This window comes from Myxocyprinus asiaticus, chromosome 26 (genome assembly GCF_019703515.2).
Source record: "Myxocyprinus asiaticus isolate MX2 ecotype Aquarium Trade chromosome 26, UBuf_Myxa_2, whole genome shotgun sequence".
Classification (NCBI taxonomy): Eukaryota; Metazoa; Chordata; class Actinopteri; order Cypriniformes; family Catostomidae; genus Myxocyprinus; species Myxocyprinus asiaticus.
In genome coordinates this window covers 30,751,964-30,773,812 of record NC_059369.1, presented here as the reverse complement: position 1 = coordinate 30,773,812, position 21,849 = coordinate 30,751,964, and the positions used below count along the sequence as shown (strand labels likewise).

General features: G+C 40.6%; 1 protein-coding gene across 1 annotated transcript in view; it reads right to left on the bottom strand.

The window, feature by feature from the left end:
• Positions 1-4,496: 4,496 nt before the first annotated feature.
• ryr1b (ryanodine receptor 1b (skeletal)) overlaps positions 4,497-21,849 on the bottom strand; it is a 149,659-nt gene continuing 132,306 nt past the window's right edge. The window contains exons 93-108 of the mRNA XM_051656671.1: positions 20,458-21,764; positions 20,001-20,086; positions 19,590-19,758; positions 18,639-18,725; positions 17,953-18,243; positions 16,668-16,798; positions 16,521-16,563; positions 16,298-16,431; positions 15,633-15,693; positions 15,374-15,520; positions 13,406-13,540; positions 13,169-13,325; positions 11,975-12,039; positions 6,055-6,155; positions 5,914-5,965; positions 4,497-5,351 (exon numbers count right to left, since the gene is read on the bottom strand). Coding sequence (XP_051512631.1) covers positions 5,256-5,351; positions 5,914-5,965; positions 6,055-6,155; positions 11,975-12,039; positions 13,169-13,325; positions 13,406-13,540; positions 15,374-15,520; positions 15,633-15,693; positions 16,298-16,431; positions 16,521-16,563; positions 16,668-16,798; positions 17,953-18,243; positions 18,639-18,725; positions 19,590-19,758; positions 20,001-20,086; positions 20,458-21,764 — 3,062 coding nt within the window. The 3' untranslated portion in view covers positions 4,497-5,255. The remainder of the gene's footprint in view (positions 5,352-5,913; positions 5,966-6,054; positions 6,156-11,974; positions 12,040-13,168; positions 13,326-13,405; positions 13,541-15,373; positions 15,521-15,632; positions 15,694-16,297; positions 16,432-16,520; positions 16,564-16,667; positions 16,799-17,952; positions 18,244-18,638; positions 18,726-19,589; positions 19,759-20,000; positions 20,087-20,457; positions 21,765-21,849) is intronic.

Genomic DNA, 21,849 nt, shown 5'->3' with positions numbered 1-21,849 from the left:
GACTCGAGTTATTTAATATAGACCACAAAAGAGCAAGAAAATCATTCTGTAACATTTATAAAGATGTGAAGTACACTTGAAAATAGATTGCATTTTATATATATATATATATATATATATATATATATATATATAAACTTTTTGCAAAATTCTAATTTAATCTAATAATAATAATAATAATAATAATAATAATAATAATAAATAAAAAAATAAAACTTATGTACGATTTCTTCTGTAAGCATTGCTATATACTGCTGTAAGATTATGACACAAAACCCACTGAGATACAGGAAGTGAAAAGTGAACAACAGCTGTCACTTGCTGTGAGGTTGCATGCACAGACCACAATTACAATGAGCCTTTGTACATTCCTCATTGTCTGACATATAAACCCTGATGCTCAGTGAAAAAATCAGGGCACATCAATAAAAGGGTTTTGTCAGTGGGGAATCAAACACTTGTCACTATCAGCAAACTGTCTAATTTCTAAAAACTTTTTTAATGAAAATAACAATGACTTAGGGATTAAATACCTGTTCTGTATTTTTTAACCAAAATTTTATATAACTTTGACCCATATCAGGCAAAACTGTATGTTTTGCAAGAGAAAAGTTTACTAAACTGATTAATGAAAGGAATATTCTGGGTTCAAAACAAGTTATGCTCAAAGGATAGCATTTGTGGCATAATGATTGCCTAAAAACAAATCAAGGTTATACAGTATTGAAGCTTTTAAAATGGAAGTAAATGGGGTCAATTTTTGTTGGGTTTAAAGGCAGAAATGTGAAGCTTATCATTTTATAATGTTGTTTAAATTATGTTGTCATGGCAACAACATTGTAAAACTGGATATAACTTTACACAGAAAAGGTTAGTAAGCGATTGGTTCCATTCACTTCCATTCTAAGTGCCTCACTATAACCCAGATTTTTGCTGGGACAAGTTGGAATACATTTTTGTGATCCCCCCCCCCATTCATGTGTGTTTAATTTTTGTTCTATGATGTGGAAAACTCATATGGAAAATCTATGACGAACAAATTCTCACAGTTCACAAAAGCAAGGGTGACATGGAGATGATGACTCACTAGAACATTAGAGATACTCTCCTTAAGCATCTGGTAAAGAACAGTATGTTTCATTAGAAATATCCGAAGTTACTCAACATATACAGACATACTGTAAATCAAAGTCACCAATATGACATTGTCACATGTGTCAAAAGTGCATTAACATATTAAATGGATGGTGAAACAGGTTAATCACAGTGTCTCAGCAGGGAAGATCCAAGTTGTACAAACAAATGTATCATTACCTCATTGATAAATCCAGTTAGTTTTAAAGAACAATTGAGAAAATGTATTTAAAAATTAAAGTCTAGAATGTTTGACCCTCATATGCTTCCAATTTTAACTATTTTATAGAGTTAGTGACATTTAGATTTCATAAAGTTAAGGATATTATTTAGTGTATTAGTGTTTTACCTTACATATTTGAGTCAAATGACATTTTTAAAAATTATTTAGTTTTCTTCCAGTTTTGTAATAACAGTAGTTTTGGGGGCCTGGGTAACTCAGCGAGTACTGATGCTGACTACTACCCCTGGAGTAGTGAGTTCGAATCCAGGGTGTGCTGAATGACTCCAGCCAGGTCTCCTAAGCAACCAAATTGGCCCGGATGCTAGGGAGGGTAGAATCACATGAGGTAACCTCCTCGTGGTCGCGATTAGGGGTTCTCGCTCTCAATGGGGCACGTGGTAAGTTGTGCGTGGACCGCGGAGAGTAGCATGAGCCTCCACATGCTGTGAGTCTCCGTGGTGTCATGCACAGCAAGCCACGTGATAAGATGTGTGGATTGACGTCTCAGAAGCGGAGGCAACTGAGACTTGTCCTCCGCCACCAGATTGAGGTGAGTAACCGCGCCACCACGAGGACCTACAAAGTAGTGGGAATTGGGAATTCCAAATTGGGAGAAAAGGGGATCAAATAAATAAATAAATAAATAACAGTAGTTTTGTTTCAAAAGATAATTTTGGTCGTCATAAAAATCATGCATGCAATTTAGTTGAACGTAATGGTTTGTACTTGAAGGACCATTCATTCTTTTTGTAATGTACGTACTTGTGATATTAATAACAAATGGTTGTTAATATTTATTTACATTTCACAATTAAGATTCAAACAGGATTGCTGAATATCTCCCTCAATCTCCAGGATGTCCACCTGAGAAAAGGGTGTGAACAGGTAGAAGAAATGTCACGAATGCCACCAATTTACAAAGACCTTTAAGATCCTCCCGTGAACCTCCCTGAGTTACAGAGTGAGAGCAAACTGGTAACAAGCAGCAACATGTATAACCATTTATTGTCAGGGATTTTCGACAAGCCTTTTGGGAAGGTCTGAGAAACAGTCTAGATCACTTTTTATTTTAAGTCTTTAATTGTCCTCATGTCAATCATGTCAATTAGTTATGTAAGTGTTTCATCATGAAACTGTGGCATTGCTATAACGTTAGCAGACCACACCCCTAAAAATAGAGCCTGTAGTTTTTTATTAGCAACTGAAATTCTAGGGGGATGGAACTTTAATATTATTATTTCAATTAATAGACTTCTTAACTTATTAATACACTTTGACTAACTGGTCTGAATTGCTATGATGCAGAACTGCACATAAGAACATTCATAGGCTCTTAAGGAATCTACAGCAAACAACAAGGACACAAAGCTAAGACACAAAGTAACTTTTATGAACTTTCATGGCTAAAGAACAGAGTTCAGACAGAGGTGCTCTTAAAATATTGTAATCTGTTTAATGTGCACTGAAACAGGATTCAGGCTGATACACAGACAGATGTAAAGAAGACGATGGATTTCTTCCCTCTGTGAGCTTTCGAGCAAAACACACCAAAAGACCTCAACACACACTCTTAATGTGCTGTTAAAACATGTCCGCAGAACACACAAGGTGAAACATGCACGCGTAAGTTTATTTGCTCAAGTTTCGGTCGCTCGGAGACTTCTGATGCACAAATATCAGAGACCTACACCTACATACTTCATCTATATTTGACAGAAAAAGTATAAGATTTGCCAAAAAGAAAAGAATAAAAATCTAATGGCAAAACACATTGTCTTTATTACCTCTATATGTTAACAATCTAGTTTGCTCCCCAACCCCCCCCCCCCACCACCACCCCATTTCTACATTTTTGCCCTAAAAGGTACATAAGAAATACTCAGAGCATCCAATTAATTATTTAGAGCTCCAACAAAAAATATATAATCTATGTATTTAAGTTAATATGTTGCAGTCTGAACAGAATCGTTCATGTCAAGGTCTTAAATGACAGTATAGACCTATTGCTTTCTGCACACTCACATTTGAACTGCACTGGTAATACTGAAACACCTGTGCATATAGATATGATAGTGTTTCTTTCCCATAATCAGAGTAAGAAGTCATTGTCTGGTATATCTAGAGAGGAAGTTTTGAATAAAACGAACAACCCACAAACTATCCCCACCTCTCTATATTTCTAATACAGCATTGTGTAGCAGGACACCAAGTGTATGCTTGGCATGGATAGAGTGTCCCACTATAAGACTATAGAGTGAAAAACAGGTGGCTTAACATTTTTTTAAAGTTACAATTGCTCACAAGACAAGATCATGCCTAAGACAGTTGCAACATTTTTAATTCTCTGAAACCCAAAACAGAGGGGGGAAAGAATTTTTGGGACTGTAACACTTTCCTCTCAAGAATAAAATAGTATTAAGATACACCGATCAGCCACAACATTAAAAGCACCTGCTTAATATTATGTAGGTCCCCCTCGTGCCGCCAAAACAGCACCAACCCACATCTCAGAATAGCATTCTGAGATGCTTTTCTTCTCACCACAATTGTACAGGGCGGTTATCTGATTTACTATAGACTTTGTCAGTTCGAACCAGTCTGGCCATTCTCTGTTGACCTCTCATCAACAAGGCATTTCCATCCACAGAACTGCCCCTCACTGGATGTTTTTTGTTTTTGTGCTTGAAAATCCCAGGAGATCTGCAGTTACAGAAATACTCAAACCAGCCCATCTGGCACCAACAATCATGCCACGGTCCAAATCACTGAGATCACATTTTTTCCACATTTTGATGGTTGATGTGAACATTAACTGAAGCTCCTGACCCGTATCTGCATGATTTTATGCACTGCAGCCACACGATTGGCTGATTAGATAATTGCATGGATGATTGTTGGTGCCAGACGGGCTGGTTTTATTATTTCTGTAACTGCTGATCTCCTGGGATTTTCACACACAACAGTCTCTAGAATTTACTAGAAACGCCATGTTGATGAGAGAGGTCAACAGAGAATGGCCAGACTGGTTCGAACTGACAATGTCTACGGTAACTCAGATAACCACTCTGTACAATTGTGATGAGGAGAATATCATCTCAGAATGCCATTCTGAGATATGGGTTGGCGCTGTTTTGGTGGCACAAGGAGGACCTACACAATATTAGGCAGGTGGTTTTAATGTTGTTGCTGATCGGTGTACGTTTGTTGCACGCATTCTCAAAATTGCACGAGGTCCCAGGTAAAAAGCCTGGCTTAATACTTGTCAAAATTCTCTGCATATAAGTCACAGAGCAGGATGCTACAACTCATATGGCTATATTTCTGTGGTATACATAAATAAATAAATATAGACATAAAACCAAGCTATACTATATAGGCTAAATTAAAGGTTCTAGACAGCTAGTGCTCTACACATAAAAAGATAGGTACAGACTATCAATAAAATCATCATACTTAAATTCTCAATGTAGTAATAGATCGACATTAGGCACTGTGATAATTTTAAGATTCAAAGTGACAGACAGACAAAACAGAGAGAGGAAAGTAAGGCTTTGTTTAGGGGTGTTAGTTCATTTTAGCTTCTTTTATGGAGAAGTAAAGGCCATGTAGTGTATAAAATACCTTCTTCCTTATCTCCGAAACACAATGGTTGCTCATTTCTCTCTCATTTAGTTAAACACAAGGGGAAATCAAAAGGTCTTAAGTATTATGAGGGAGTTTGTGTGGTCAGTGTGATGTGTTGGCTTATGATGAGGGTCGAGAGAACAGAATCAAGGCTACAGTGGGTAATTTATCTCTTGTTCCCTTCTTTTGGCTATTTTTCAAAATTTTCTCTCTGACCACAGTAGCTGAAGTTATATTCGGACACACAAACACACACTTTTTCCAAGATGTAGAATTAGCCAAGTTGATCCTCATACTGCTTCCTGAAACAGTCACCAGCCGGGAAGAAATCCCAGCATCGCTCCTGGTACATTTTCCATACATATGACTCCTGCAAAGAGAGAAAAATAAAAGAATCAAAGAAAGAATACATTTTAAATTCAGCAATTTTTTATGTACCAAACTGTAAACATAAAGAGATGGTAATTGAAAAATTGAAAATCCTGTCATCATTTTCTCACCGTCATGTTTTTCAAAATCTTATGACTTTCTTTCTTCCATGGAAATGAGATGTCAGGCAGAATGTTAGCCAGTCACCATTCACTTTGAATGCATATTTGTTTTTCTCCTTACAATAAAAGTGAATGGTGAAAGAGACTGAACATTCTGTCTAAAATCTAATTTTGTGTCCCATGGAGGAAAAAAGACATACGGGTTTGGAACAACTTGAGGGTGGGTAAATGATGACAGAATTTTAGAGAAATGTGGGTGAACTATTCCTTTTTTCACATTTAACATTTTAAGTGTTTTAAACATTTAAAATTGTATTTTATTATTAATAATGTATATCTATTATTTAGAAGTAAACTGAATTTGTTATGTTTTTTTTTTTTTTACTTTGATTCAGAAAGACAATGACATTGAGTAGTGATAGGAATAAAAACAACATTAACCTGTCCTGTGTGCTCGGTTTCATCTTTGTTGATTAAATACATCAGGAAGAACCTGCAAGGCAGAAAAGAAAGTGATTCAAAATAAGAAAAAATATTTTACATATCACTGTTGCTGAGTAAAATATTTTGTAATCCACTTACATGTAATTGGCTAAATTGTGCTCCTCCATCGTATGCGTCTCAAAGCCATGCGGAGTCGAGTCAAAGTAGTCACTTCCAATTCCACAGATGAAGCACTTAGTCTATGAAAACACACACACACACACACAAATAATGGGTGGATTGAATACAGTACACTTTATATATCTAAAAGTTGCAATCAGTAATGTAATCCCTTGGATTATATATATATATATATATATATATATATATATATATATATATATATATATATATATATATATATATGCATTTGAGTGGTATAATCTATACTGTTTTGACAAAAATATTCCCTTAATGCATTTAATAAAACTTTCATAATCCAAATATGAGAAATTTATTTATTTGTTTTTTGTTGTTGTTTTTTTTAGGTTTTATTTAGCCAAGATGGCAGAAAAATATAGTGTGAATTATTCTTATTTAGAAGAGGATTTTTTGTAAACTAATGTCTTCCAAGTTTTCATTTTTTTTGGTGTAGACTTCCAGAAACAATAATGAAGGTCACAAGAAATGATGAAGACAGAATTTCACAGCTATACATCAGCAATGTTTACTAATTAAAATAAGTATTCTTCATGAGAAGGCATGTGTAGTGATGTGGACGTGGCCAAGTGACATCTGTGGAGAGCGAGGCAGGGAGAGGAAAAACGATAAGGATTGACACCTGTGGGAAATCACCTCTAACAGCTGTTTTGTGTTGCAGTGAGAGCTGGAGGGGGTTAAAAGGGCAGTCCAAACCACAGGAGGGGAGAGAGAGAGATGCACATAGCAGAGTTTATGTGTGTGCATTAATGTTGTGCTAAAATCAAACTGTTTGGTGTCACTGAAAAATGTATTGAATAAAGAGATATGTTGGATTGTTTAACCGGCTCCCGCTTCCTCCTTCACGAGAGAGCTAGTGATCTGTCACAGTGGTGCCGAAACCCGGGATATTAGGAGGAAGAAAATGCCATCATGGAGTCCTCACCACTGGCCAAAGTATTCAAGACCCTCGCCAGCATCCACCAAGCCCAACATCAGTCTCTTCTTGAGCTGCATATGGAACAGAAGCAGCGGGTCCAAGCGCTCTTCCAGGATCAAGCAGAGGACTGGCAGGTGTTACAGAGCTTGATACATCAAGAGGGGTCTTCAGCTGCGGACCCACCTATGGCCGTACCGCATGTCACGCTGATGAAGATGGGATCTCAAGACGACCTGGAGGCGTTCCTTGAACTCTTCGAGTGGACGGCGGGAGCATGGAACTGGCCAAGCATTCAGTGGGCAGCCCGCCTTGTGCTGCTGTTGTCCGGGGAAGCCCAACTCGTGGCCCACCAACTACCTGTGTCCAACCTCCTGGTGTACTGTGAATAATCTGAAGAAAGCCATCCTGCAATGGGTCGGCCGAAGCCCAGAGCAACAGCGCTGACACTTTCGCTTGCTGGCACTCTGCGAGCTTGGCCACCCATTCGTATTCGCTCAACAGCTCTGTGACACCTGCCGAACGTGGCTGCTGGCTTAAGATTGCGATGCAGAGGAGGTACTCAATCTGGTGGTACTTGAACAGTTCATCACCGGGCTACTGAAAGGGACAGCAGAGTGGGGTCCAGTGCCACCGACCGACGTTGCTGGATGGGCCTGTCCAGCTGTCTGAGGACCATATGGTGGCATATTCGGGGGCTGGCGAGCCCTCTTCTTCTTATCTCTCTCTCCCTCTCCCCTCCATCCCCCTCTCCTTCCCCCATCCTGTTCTGGTTCCCCGGAAATGGGGAATCATGTCCCCAAAACTAGTTCCCCATTCCCGTGGACCGTTCAACCCACCGCAGGTGTGGGCGTGAAGTGTGGGCATGAAGTCTGGGCCAGTCTGCTGGAGCTGCGGGGAACCTGGGCGCTTCCAGGACTGATGCCCCATGATGGAGGTGGAGACATTGGTCCAAATCCCTGAAGTGCTACAGGCCGTCCCCGATCGAGCAGGAGCGTACCGGATACCTGTGAGTATTAAGGGGGGTACATACCAAGCCTCGGTGGATTCAGGTTGTAATCAAGCCTCCATTCACCAAAGCCTGGTTCAGTCTGAGGCTTTGGATACAGACTGGTGGGTGAAGGTAAAGTGTGTGCATGGGGACCTTCCAAATTACCCTTTAGTGACAAAAGCATAGTGTCGAGACTGCAGTTAGTCCCCGCCTCTCTCATCCACTAATTTTAGGTACGAATTTGGTGGAATTTACAACTTTATTAAGGGGAATATGTGTGGATGAATCCTGGAACAAAATGTATCGGTGTGTGGTGTAAGATTCGCTGGCTGGGGAGGCAGTGCCAGGGCCGTCTACGTCAGCTCCACATCAGGAGGACGTAAGGGAGGGGAAAGTCTCGGCTTCCCCAACCCTTAAAGGATTCCCTGCAGGGGATTTTCCTCTGGAGCAGATGCGAGATGAGACCCTTAGGCACGCCCTTGTCCAAGTGAGAGTGATTGATGGTCAACAACTCCGGCCAGACATTGCACTCACATATCCGTATTTTTCAATTATCAAGGATTGGTTGTATCGAGTGACACAGGACACTCAAACAAAGGAGGATACAACCCAATTGTTAATACCGCGGAGCCGTCAGGAAATGTTATTCCAGACGGCTCATTATAATCTGATGGTGGGTCACTTAGGGCAGGAAAAAACAATGAACCATCTAATGGCCAGGTTCTATTGGCCAGGCATTCGCAGGGATGTTCGCAGGAGGTGTGCGGCATGCCGTGAATGTCAGCTGGTGAATCTGCTGGCCACACCAAGAGTGCCATTGCGCCCCCTTCCATTGATCGATCGAGGTCCCCTTCAAAAGAATTGGTATGACCTCGTCGGGCCATCAGAACAGACGGCATGCGGGCATCACTTTGTGTTGGTTCTGGTGGACTACGTAACACAATATCTGGAAGCAGTGCCTCTGCGCAACATTTCAACGTGAAGTGTTACGGAGGAACTCTTCAGAATCACCTACCGAGTGGGGATTCCGAAAGAAGTCCTCTCTGATCAGGGCACTTCATTTATGTCACTTACACTACGCAAACTGTACGAATTATTGGGTATTAAATCGTTTTGGACCAAACGGATGGCTTGCTCGAACAATTTAATCAAACCCTGAAGAAAATGATTTCGTAAGTTCATGCATGAGGACGCTCGAAATTGGGACAAGTGGCTCGAGCCCCAATTATTTGCAGTTTGAGAGGTCCCACAAGCCTCCACGGGGTTCTCCCCATTTGAATTACTGTATGGGAGTCGACCGCACTGCATACCTGACGTCCTACGGGAAAATTGGGAGGAGGGACCATCAAACAGCAAAAATGAAATTCAATACGTTCTTGACCTGAGAGCAAAACTCCACATACTGGGGCAATTAACACACTAATTTGCTTCAGGCTCAAGAACGTCAAAGCCGGCTGTATAATAGGGGAACTCGGCTATGGGAATTTACACCGGGAGATAAAGTCCTTGTATTGCTCCCAGCATAGAGCTCTAAATTACTCGCCAAGTGGCAAGGACCCTTTGAGGTCACACGGTGAGTCGGAGAAATTGATTATGAGGTGAAATGAAAGGATAGAGGCAGAGCATGTTAGATTTACCACCTCAACCTCCTAAAACCATGGAGAGAGGCGGTCCCCATGACTTTGGCGATGGTGGTTTTGGAGAGGGAGGAGCTCAGACCGGAGGTGGACTTAAAAGCCACCGATCGAGTCACCCCGGTCACTTGTGGAGACCACCTCTCACCATCATGGAGGTTGCCAGGTTACAATGAGAATACTCCGATGTGTTCTCACCACTTCCCGGTCGAATCTCATAGAGCACCATATCGAAATGACCCCAAGGGTAGTGGTACTTAGTCGTCCCTACCAATTACCCGAGCACAAGAAAGAAGTTTTCGGGAAGAGTTAAAGGCCATGCTGGATATGGGGGTAACAGAAGAATCCCACATTGACTGGGCCAGCCCGGTGGTTCTGGTTCCTAAGAGCGACGGCTCTGTCTGGTTCTGTGTGGATTATAGAAAAGTCAATGCGGTGTCTAAATTTGATGCGTACCCGATGCCTCGGCTTGATGAGCAGCTCGATCGGTTAGGCGCGACTCGCTTTTATTTGACACTGGATTTCACAAAGGGATATTGACAGATCTCCTTAACTCCCATGTCCCATGAAAAGACGGTATTTTCCACACCATTCGGATTACACCAATTCGTGATGCTTCCGTTTGGTTTTGGTTTTGGGCTACCACTTGGGCCATTGACAGGTACGGCCCTAAATTGATAAGACCGCAGCGACTGCAGCCTGCCCGAGACCTAAGACCAAAAAGGAGGTGAGACAGTTCCTGGGGCTGGCTGGCTGGCTGGCTATTATCATAGGTTTATGCCTAACTATTCGACCGTCACCAGCCTGCTGACTAATCTGACTAAAAAGGGGGCACCAGAACCGTTCCAGTGGATAGAGCCGTGCCAGCAGGCGTTCACACAGGTGAAGGCAGCACTTTGTGGTGGGCAGTTATTGCACTCTCCTGACTTCACTCTCCCCTTTGTCTTGTAGACAGACGCATCGGGCAGGGTGTGGGAGCGGTACTGTCCCAGATGGTGGAAGGGGGAGGAGCGCCCGTGCTGTTCATTAGTTGTAAACTCTCTCTGAGAGAGACTAGGTACAGCATGATAGAGGAGTGTTTGGCCGTCAAGTGGGCGGTCCTCACCCTCCGGTACTATCTGTTGGGGCATGCTTTCACCCTCTGTTTGGACCATGCCCCGCTCCAATGGCTCATTGCATGAAGGATACTAATGTGCAGATCACCTGTTGGTATCTAGCTCCCCAGCCTTTTAAGTTTGAGGTGGTCCACAGGCTGGAGGCGCACATGGCTGTTGCAGATTTCCTCTCCAGAAATTGGGGGGGGGGGTTGGGGTGAGTAAGTGACAGACCGGATGGATCCCCAGCCTGAATCAGGCAATGGGGGTATGTGGTGATGTGGCCGTGGCTGAGCGATGTCTGTGGAGAGCGAGGCTAGGAGAGGAAGAATGGTAAGGATTGACACCAGTGGGAAATCACCTCTAACAGTGAAAAGGCAGTCCAAACCACCGAAGGGGAGAGAGAGAGAGAGAGATGCGCACAGCAGAGTTTATGTGTGCATTTATGTTGTGCTGAAAAGCAAACCGTTTGGTGTCACTGAAAAGTGTACTGAATAAAGAGATAGGTTGGATTGTTTAACCAGCTCCCGCTTCCTCCTTCATGAGAAAGCTAGTGATCTGTCACAGCATGGTCTAACGTTTATCAGCAGGCTAATTTAGAATGGAAAATTTAAAAGATTTAAAAAAAGAAGAATAAGGGGAATCAATAAATTATTGAACAATTAACTGATGTTGCCTGATTAATATGTGATCCATAAAAGAGTAACTGCAATCTGCATATTTTAAAATGTAATTTAATCTAATTACAAGTATATAATTTTTGTAATCTGATTACGTAGTCCAGATTACATGTAATCCATTACTACCCAGCACTGTAAATATATATTTCTCTCTTAAGATTCTAAAAGAATATTTTTTTCCTGATTTGGACTAAATGGACTGAATACATTAAATCCATGTAATGCTTTTGTACTTTGCTTTTCACTTAAGATTTATAAGGTTATAGCTCTCCAGGTTATATTGTATATGGTTTCTGTTTAATGTGGGAAAACATGTAAAACCTTTGGAATTTTCAGGATTGATGTTATTATTATATGGTAACAATGTTAAAACCATGTCGCTTACATTAGATGAATGTGTTTTTCCCTGAATTATCAAATTAACAATTATGATCCACTGTAGGAAGACTTTTTAAGACAGTATTTATTCATACTGGACATTTGAAATGTATAATATTGTGTGATGCTTGGGATGAGGTGTCCAAGTGTAGCGTGAGCTGTTGTACCTCCATGTCTTCTCGGACCTGCTCCTGCTGATCTCTCAGCTCACCAAAGGCATCAATGATCAGACCTGCATACATCACAAACATCAATTCACTCTGAAAAAGATCATGTCAAATCACCTGAACAATCATATTAAACACTACAGTCTGACTTTGAGATACACTATGTGGCCAAATATGTGTAAACACCCAAACATAAAATTGGACAATTAATTTCGAAACTATAGACATTAATAGGGTGTTAGTCATCCCTTTGCTGTTATAACAGCTTCCACAATTCTGGGAAGGCTTTCCTCTTGATGTTGGACATAGTTTTAGGGATTTGCTCCCACTCAGACAAAAGAGCATCAGCGAGATCAGGCACTGGCAAAAACATTTGTCTTTAGATGGTTATTTATATTTTCAGCTTTAGTGTGTCAATAGGAAATATAAATTTTAGACTCCCAAACATTTCTTTTGCAAATAGAATAGAATAGAAGAACAAAGAGCTCTGCAACAGATGGCATGGTCCCCACAGAGCCTCCCACTGAATATTGAGTCAGTCCTGGATTACAAGAAGAGACAGAAGCAATTGAGATTCTCAAAATTCTCCAAGAAGCTTGGAACATCCTATCTGCCAACAACCAAGAAAAAGTGTATCCAGGTGTACATAGGAGAATTGGTGCTGTTTTGAAGGCAAAGGTGGTCACACCAAATATTGATTTGAATTTAGTTTTTTTTATGTTTACTGGACTTTGTATGACGTTAACTGATAAATGAAAACTATTTATGCCATTATTTTTGAACATTTTTCCCAAGTGCCTAAAACTTTTGCACAGTACTGTGTGTGTGTATATATATATATATATATATATATATATATATATATATATATACTTTTTTTTTTGTCTTATTGTGTATTTCTATATATACTTATATTTTCTATTCATTTTTTATTTTTATTCTATTTTTTTTTATTATTATCTCTGTCTTGTTGTATTGTTTGTCACACCAAGACAAATTCCTTGTATGTGTAAGCATACTTGGCAATAAAGCTCATTCTGATTCTGACACGCTTGTTATAATGCAAATATTAGTAATGTGTGAAGCTGAAATAGCCATACTTGTTAATAACAGGGAGGTGTCAAAATAATTTTGACCATGTAGTGTAGATAAGGCAGAGAGTGGTCTATTTTCTCTAAAAATTCTGTTCCTCACCCTGAATGATGGCTAGCAGGATGACGATGACAAAAAAGAAGAAGGTGATATCAAAAACCACACGATAAAGCTCATACTCGTCACCAGCCGGATCTTCGATCTCATCTCCTATACCACCACCGGCCCTCACACCCACATACATATGGAATAGATAACACTGAGATAGAAGACAGAACATTAGAATGACAAGTGAAAAACAAGACAACTGGAACAAATGTAGGCATGTGTAAAACTTACAGTCATCATGTCGTCACACTTCATATCTGGTTCATCTTCATCCTCACTCATGTTGTAGAACTTTCGGAAGAAGTTGAAGGCCACTACGGTGTAGAGGTAGACCACCACAGCCAGCAAACCCACAGTCATCATCAGCTAAAGCACAGTCACAATCAGCATCAAGCACAAGATCAACTGCTTTAAAGGAATAATTCACACAAAAATCTAAATTCTGCCATTATGTACTCACCCTAATGTCACTCCAAACCTGTATGACTGTATGACTGTATGTTCCCATGGACCAAAGTCTTCAGTTCACAGGGTTTATCTGCCATTTAATGCACGTGAATAGTGACTCTGGTCTGTCAAGATCGAAAAAGGGGTTTAAATTTAACAGAATTAAATTTAAATGACCCAGTGAAGTCTGAGGTTTGATGTTATCGATGTAGATGTTATATTTGATATCAGCACTGTATTAATGATTTTATTTGATCTGAGAGTGAATAACGACTTAAATTACATTCTGTTCATCAAACAAAGTGATCGTATGTCTTTAGAAGACTTGGAATATAGTGCATGAGTCCAATGAATTAATTCTGCTTTGTTTTTATGGGGGGGCATTTGTATCTTGACAGACCAGATTCACTGTTCACTTGCATTATATGACGACGAATTTTTGTTTTGTTTTGGATTTTCTCCCCTTTTTCTCCCAATTTGGAATGGCCAATTCCCAATGTGCTCTAAGTCCTCGTGGTAGTGTAGTGACTCGCCTCAATCCGGGTGGCGAAGGACGAATCCCAGCTGCCTCCGCATCTGAGACCGTAAACCCACGCATCTTATCACGTGGCATGTGGCACATAGCGCATGTGGTGGCTTCACGCCATCCACCACGCCATCCAAGCTCAAGTCACCATGCGCCCCACCAAGAGCAAACCACATTATAGCGTTCACGAGGAGGATACCACGTGTGACTCTACTCTCCCTAGCAACTGGGCCAATTTGCTTAGGAGACCCAGCTGGAGTCACTCAGCATGCCCTGGGATTCGAACTAGCGAACTCCAGGGGTGGTAGCCAGCGTCTTTACCAGTGAGCTACCCAGGCCCCCCTGTGATGACTTCTTTAAAAAAAATTACCTTTTGTGTTCCACTGAAGAGAGGAAGTGTGGTTGGAGCAACATTAAGGTGAGTAAATAATTACAAAGTTTCAATTTTGGGGTAAACTATTTCTTTAAGATAATGTACTACCTAATATTATATACCCAAAAATGACAATTCTCTCATGATTTACTTCCTCATGCCATCCCAGATGTGTATGACTTTCTTTCTTCAGCAGAACACAAAGATTTTTAGAGGAATATCTCAGCTCTGTAGGTCCATAGAATTCAACTGAATGGTGATCAGACCTTTGTATCTCCAAAAATCACAAAAGAAACATAAAAGTAATCCATCTGCCCATATGGAAGTGTTTAAATCCATATCTTCAGAAGCAATACAGTAGGTAAGGGTGAGAAACAGAACAATATTTAAGTCCTTTTTTACTCTAAATCTCCACTTTAACTTTCAGATGTGAAAGTAAAACTAAACAGGCACCACATGTGACTTTCAGATGTAAAAGTGGAGATTTAGAGTAAAAAAGGACTTACATTTTCATCTGTTTCTCACCCACACCTATTACTACTTCTGAAGATATGGATTTAACCACTGGAGTCTTATGGATTACTTCTCTGTTTCCTTTCTGTGATTTTTGGTGCTACAAAGGTCTGATCACCATTCAATTGCATTGTTTGGACCTACAGAGCGGAGATAATCTTCTAAAAATCATTGTTTGCATTTAGCTGAAGGCTTGAGGGTGAGGGTGAGTAAATGATGAGAGAATTTTCATTTTTGGGTGAACTATCCCTTTAAAACAATAAGTTAGTATAATAAGTTCATACTGAGAGAGGAGTTCTATAAAATCTCATTCAAATAAGACCATCTCTCAGAGCTGTACCTGTTTGCCATTGTGGGTTACAGAGGACAGGATGGTGCGCAGGGTTTTGACGCCCATGGCGATGTCCAGCAGATGACAGGCAAAGAAGAAGTTATTGTAGTGACCAAGCAGTGACATAACCGTATACCAAACCAAGTACAGGAAGGTCTGAGCAGAACAAGAGAGCACAACAAGAATCCAGTGAATGACACTTAATGTAATTGTAAATATCCTTAACTGATTGAATTGTATATGAAAAGGTCAATTTGCTGGAACTTACATTATCAGTGAACACAACACCAAATTTCCAGATTTGGTACTTGATATCAATAGACGTCAACCTGTGTATTCATGAGGTGAGACTTTTTATCTTTTATAATGAGAAACATATCTCCATCATGTTACTAACACAATCATATCACTATCATGCAGTACAGGGCCAAACGTATTTGAGTAATTATTCAAATTTTTATGCCATGTTAAATGCAACTAATGAGAATAATACATTGCTACTTTTATTATGTATTGTGTTTATTTTGAAAGCTGCAATTAAGAAATCCCATAATTCTATACTTCGAGTATATCATAAGTATGCAGAGGCATGCATGGACAATGCATCACAGCCATGTCAGTTTTCCATTTATTTTCTGTTTCTAAGTAAACAAGAAAAAATGACATCCATCTCTCGTCTCATCATTTAGAACTTTCACTATAACCTGAACATTTGTGCAGGTCAGTCAAGTTCATCCATACCACCACGTAAGTAGTCACTGAGCTCTTTGATTCTTTGACTCTTTGAAGGAGATTGTGTGGCTGAATACATGATGTTGTGCAACTGTTAGTAACAGTGTAGATGAAATGGCCAAACCTGTTAATTAGAAGGGGGTGTTCACATACTTTTGGCCATGTAGTCTACTTATCATTGTGTCATTCATAAATCTTTACCAAGTAAACATTGAGGGATCAGACTGAGCTTTCTTCTCGTGTGTCATAGCGCTGACGTCTAGCGCGGCTAGGTCCATTCCCAGCAGTTCAGCGATTCTCTCTCTACCGTAGATGTCACCATACTTCTCCAGCACCTGCAACACAAACAACCATAGAGACCCTCACAGCACCTCTCAATGCATGAATGAAATGTTTACACACACAAGTATAGCATGCACCTGACCTTTCTCTTCACAAATTTGTCCCAGTAGTTGTTGGGGAAACTCCTGGAGGGAAATAAAAGGGAATGACATTTCAGATTCCACAGTCGTAATGAAGACACCTTTGTTTATATTTATACAGTTATACAGTTTGTTTGTTTTATACTTACGGTGTATTGAGGACCAGTCTGTCCCACTGGCCCTTGATGTCATCATCCTCTGGCTGCTCAGTTACATACAGACCATCAAACTCCAGTTTACGGGCCAGCTCCTTCTCTCTCTTGAAGATGACCAAAGGAACCTGGACAAGTACAACACTTTAGTAACGTACACTGGCTTACTCACCTGTTTGCTTTTTAATATGCAGAGATATATATAGTGGCCCCATGAAGTATTTGAACACTTAGGTCACACTTAAAAAAATTATGAATGTCATTGCATTTAGATAACAAAATATCAAACCAAGTGGCATTTATTACAAGAAAGTGCACAAGCACACTTTCCAAGCAAAAAACAATTTCACAAGAAAAAAAGTTTGTTGGATTTTAAATGACTATATAAATATATAGACTATATATATATATTCTGTTCAAAATGAGGAGAAAGATTATGTGGATACTTGGGCACTTGTTGTCAAACTTAGTGGAACATAATGTGATGAATTACACCTGTGGTTACTCTGCTAGGTAGGACATATGTGTGAACACTTCTTACATCCACTAAAAATGACATTGGGACAAGTCTGTTTAAAGTAATTGGCTTGAAGTGCACTTAGTTCTTAGAAAAGGTCTATCATCATTTATTTGCAGATGCTACTTTATTTTATTGCAATGACATTTATACATTTTGTAGTGTGGCATAAGTGTTCAGATCCATTTTGTAACGAAGCTGGCAGGCAATGATAGGCAGACGAAGATGATGATGATGTGAAGAACCCAAGTGCAGTTTATTGACATAAGTGTTAACCAAAAACATGAATCCAAAACAAAACAAACATAAATGACTTGACTTGATAAGACAAGACTAGACTAGACTAGACTAGACTAGACTAGACTAGACTTGACTATAAACTACGTTACACAAAACAATACCTGACAAAGGACTATGGCAAACATGAGGGTTTAAATACAAGGACATGGGTAACCACATGACATAAACAAACAATGATGAGACTGAACTAATAACAAGATAACGAGATACTAAAACATGAACCAATGACATGACAAGACTGATAATGAGTTAACAAGACAATAAACCAAGGAAAACAAGACACATGAACATGGAGGGAAACAGGACATCACATGACCAGGAAACCACATGACATGAACAGGAAATAAACTTTCAAAATAAAAGACATGAACACAAAACATGAACAAAACACATAAACATGACACATTTTGGCATTACTGTACTTCTATAATGAGAACTGTAATGAGAATACAGTGAGCTCCTGACCTTCAGACAATTGTAGCCGATGATACACAAAAAGGAAATAATGGTGTGTAAAATTGAAAAGAAGGCCAAGGCAGGCTCCATATATCCAGTGCTCTCTTCCAGAAAGTAATAGACAAAACTTTCTTCATCATCTTCCTCTCCATTCTCCTCCATTCCGGAACCTTCAGCCTCTCCACCAGAGCCCTCAAAAACACCTGAGCCATCAAATATATCAGAGCCCTCGAATACACCAGAGCCCTCAAACATAGCTGATCCCTCAAGCTCCTCCTCACCAGGGGGGCTGTCAGACACCTAAAGAAGTACATGGGTCATTACATTTTCTTAACTAAGATGAATTTATGTTTTATCACAGGGAATATTTGATTTAGCGAATTTAATAAAGATTAAAAGGATTCATGATTTACTTACCCTCAAGTCATTACACACCTGTATGAATTTCTTTTTTCCATGGGACACAAAAGGAGAAGTTAGGCAGAATGTTAGCCTTAGTCACCATTCATTTTAATTGTGTATAAAAAAAAAATTCAATGAAAGTAAATGATGACTAAAGCTTTCATTCTGTGTAACCTCCTATATCCATGAAAGAAAGAAAGTCATACAGGTTTAGAATGACGTGAGGGAGAGTAAATGATGACAGAACTGTCCTTTTGGACGAAATAGCTGCCAACGCAAAGTACTGCACTGACCTTGTAGAAGAGTAGAATGAAGTTCAGGGCAAAGGCGATAAACAGAGCCAGGAAGCGCAGGTTGTAGAAATTGCGAGACAAATAATTCTGGAAGGAGAGAAAGTTTGAATTTAAATCAATGTATATACTCTTTGGGGGGCCTGGGTATCTCAGCGAGTAAAGACGCTGACTACCACCCTTGGAGTCGTGAGTTTGAATTCAGGGCGTGCTGAGTGACTCCAGCCAGGTCTCCTAAGCAACCAAATTGGCCCGGTTGCTAGGGAGGGTAGAGTCACATGGGGTAACCTCCTCGTGGTCGCTATAATGTGGTTCTCGCTCTTGGTGGGGCACGTGGTGAGTTGTGCGTGGATGCCACAGAGAATAGCATGAGCCTCCACACGCGCTATGTCTCCGCGGTAACACGCTCAACAAGCCACATGATAAGATGCGCGGATTGACGGTCTCAGCCGCGGAGGCAACTGAGATTCGTCCTCCACCACCCAGACTGAGGCGAGTCACTTCGCCACCACGAGGACTTAGAGCGCATTGGGAATTGGGCATTCCAAATTGGGGAGAAAAGGGGAGAAAAAAATAAAAAAATGATATACTCTTTGATTCAATACAAAACCCTTATATTAATTTTATGTACTATATGGCCAAAAGTATGTGGACACTCTACTATACCTTTATGAAGCAAAGTCAAACCCATCAATTAGAAGGGGGTGTCAACACACTTTTGGCCATATACACTGCAAAAAAATTGGTACTGTGCAATTGTTACCTTAAGGAGCTATTTCTACCTGATCTATCTTAGTTTTGTTGGTGTAACCTAATGTAATCAGGTTAATTCAGACATGTTAAATCATATTTTTTTCAGCTTAGTGTAAATGTTCTCTATGTAAAATATGTAATCTAGAGTAGAGAATGGACAGAAAACTACAGTTTATCAATAACATTCTTAAATGTAATTACCATGAATTTAATTCTTTGGACTTCAAGTTCATTCCAGAGTTCAAAGCCCTTTTCTGCCTCTTTCTTGCCTTTCTTTGCTTTAGCCTTTGTCTTTTTCTCCTCTTGCTCATCTTGTTGTTCCTCTGGCTTTGCCTCTGCCTCCTTGTCAGCCTTCTCTCCATTTTCAGCACTTTGAAAGACAGCAAGAAAGAGTCATAACTAAAAAAAACAAAAACAATAGTATGGCAGACAACAGCAAGTATTTAAACTGACATGGAACTGATTTTGTAACTGTTCAAATATGAGGTACTGTACATTTACATTTCTGCTACTTAAGATGCTCTTTGAAAAAGGAATGCTGCTATTATTTCAGCACATGATACAATGCATTCATTTATTGGACACTATATATCATAGTTCTCCATAACTTACTCTGCTTTTTCTGGTTCTGGGGCTGCTTCTTCCTCTACTTTCTCCTCCTCTACCAGCTCTCCTTCTACTTCTCCTCCTTCACTCAGCTAAAACAAACACCCAACAAACATCCAGGAGAAGACAATAATACTTAGATTAGTGTGTCTACAAAGCAATGGTGAAAAGTATCTTTCTATTTAAAGGTATAGTTCATTCCACTACTCCATGGAAGAAAGAAAGTTATCCGGGTTTGTAACATTATGAGGGTGAGTAAATGATTACAGAATTTTCATTTATGTGTGAACTATCCCTTTAAAAGAACTAAAGGATAACGGTGTGGTTTTTGCAAAGTATGGTGAGGAACAATCCACAAGCTGGATGCTCATCCAAATCAAAAATAGGAAAATATATTACAAATCATATATTGGATGATGTATTGTGGGATTACAAGCGCTCAACACTTCTGCCTTTGTCTCACCAGTTTCCTCTTCAGTAGTGGGCTGCCTTCTGGAGTTGGTGGCTCCTCTGGCTCAGTCTCTCCCATGTCTCCGAGTCCACCATACGGACCAAACCCAGGCCTTCCTCCATCAGCCTCTTCTCCATCTTCTTCTTCTTCCTCTCCTCCACCTGCTCCCTCCTCGCCCTCCCCAGTTCCACCTGATTCTTGAACCTTTCTTGCTCCAGGCTCGGGGGGCAGGTCACCGTGCACCTCATCCTGAGTTGGGTCGGGCATGTTAGTCAAAATCTCTGTCAACGTCATCTTCTTTGCTCCCTCCACAAGACCACCTCCAAAGAGGGTGTTCCAGATGAGCAAGAAGAAGCCTTTGCACACGCTGTAGATGAAATGTAAAATGCCAAAGAGGACCGTATAGAGGAACATCACCAAGCCAACAATCATATCCTTTATGGTCATTTTCCTGATTTTGCGGTAACGGCGCCTGAGATTATGGAAAGTGAACAGGCTTAGGAAATTCACGACGCTCTTAATGAAATCAGCAAATGCTGAGCTGGATTCAGGTGGTGCTTCTTCTCCATTGCCTTCCTCTCCTTCTCCTTCTCTGTTTCCTCCACCACCGCTCTCCTCTTCTTCTTCATCCTCGTCTTCCACAGCCTCCTCTTCCTGCTCGGAGATCTGCGAGGCGATGTTCATCTCAAAGATGGTGTCCTCGCAGAAGTTCACAAAGAGCTCCATCTTCTCAGATTCCCCACCTTCGTTGACCACATCAAAGATGAACTGCCGCTTTGACTCTCTGACCTGAGGCATCTCCCACTGGTTGCGATTGGCCTCGCTGATCTCAAAGTAGATGCGCTCAATCCTCTTGCTGGCGCCCATGATTTCGATACGGCCCAGGAAGGGGCGGAAATAGTTCAGCACGCTCTCAGCTTGCTCCAAGAAATTCTGCAGGCGAGTGTCATGAGGAACATGCTCAGAGAGGTTGGTGAGCAGCACGGCAATGTTAAAGCCGATGTCTTTTGCTGGCTCTTGGAAGCGATCAGCATACTCTTCAAAATTGATCATCTCGTTCTCGTCGGCCTCGGAGCAGGACAGCAGGAACTGAATCTCAGATGGTGTGTACTGCTTCTGACTGTCCATAGCCTTGGAGAAGTCCTTCTTGGAGATGAGGCCACGAGGGTCCGTCACATAGTCACGGAAGGCATCTGACGCCACAATATCCTTCAGTTTGAGGAACATGTCGAAGAACTTGAGAATCATCTCCACATTGCTGGATGACTCAACCAGCATGTCAACCATCTGGCGAGCGATTGTGCCATTCACAACATTGCCTGTAAAAGAGTGACCACTTAGCACATAGATCATGACTCAAATGGCTCTTCAGGATTGTCAGTCATCACGAAAATGTAATTAGAT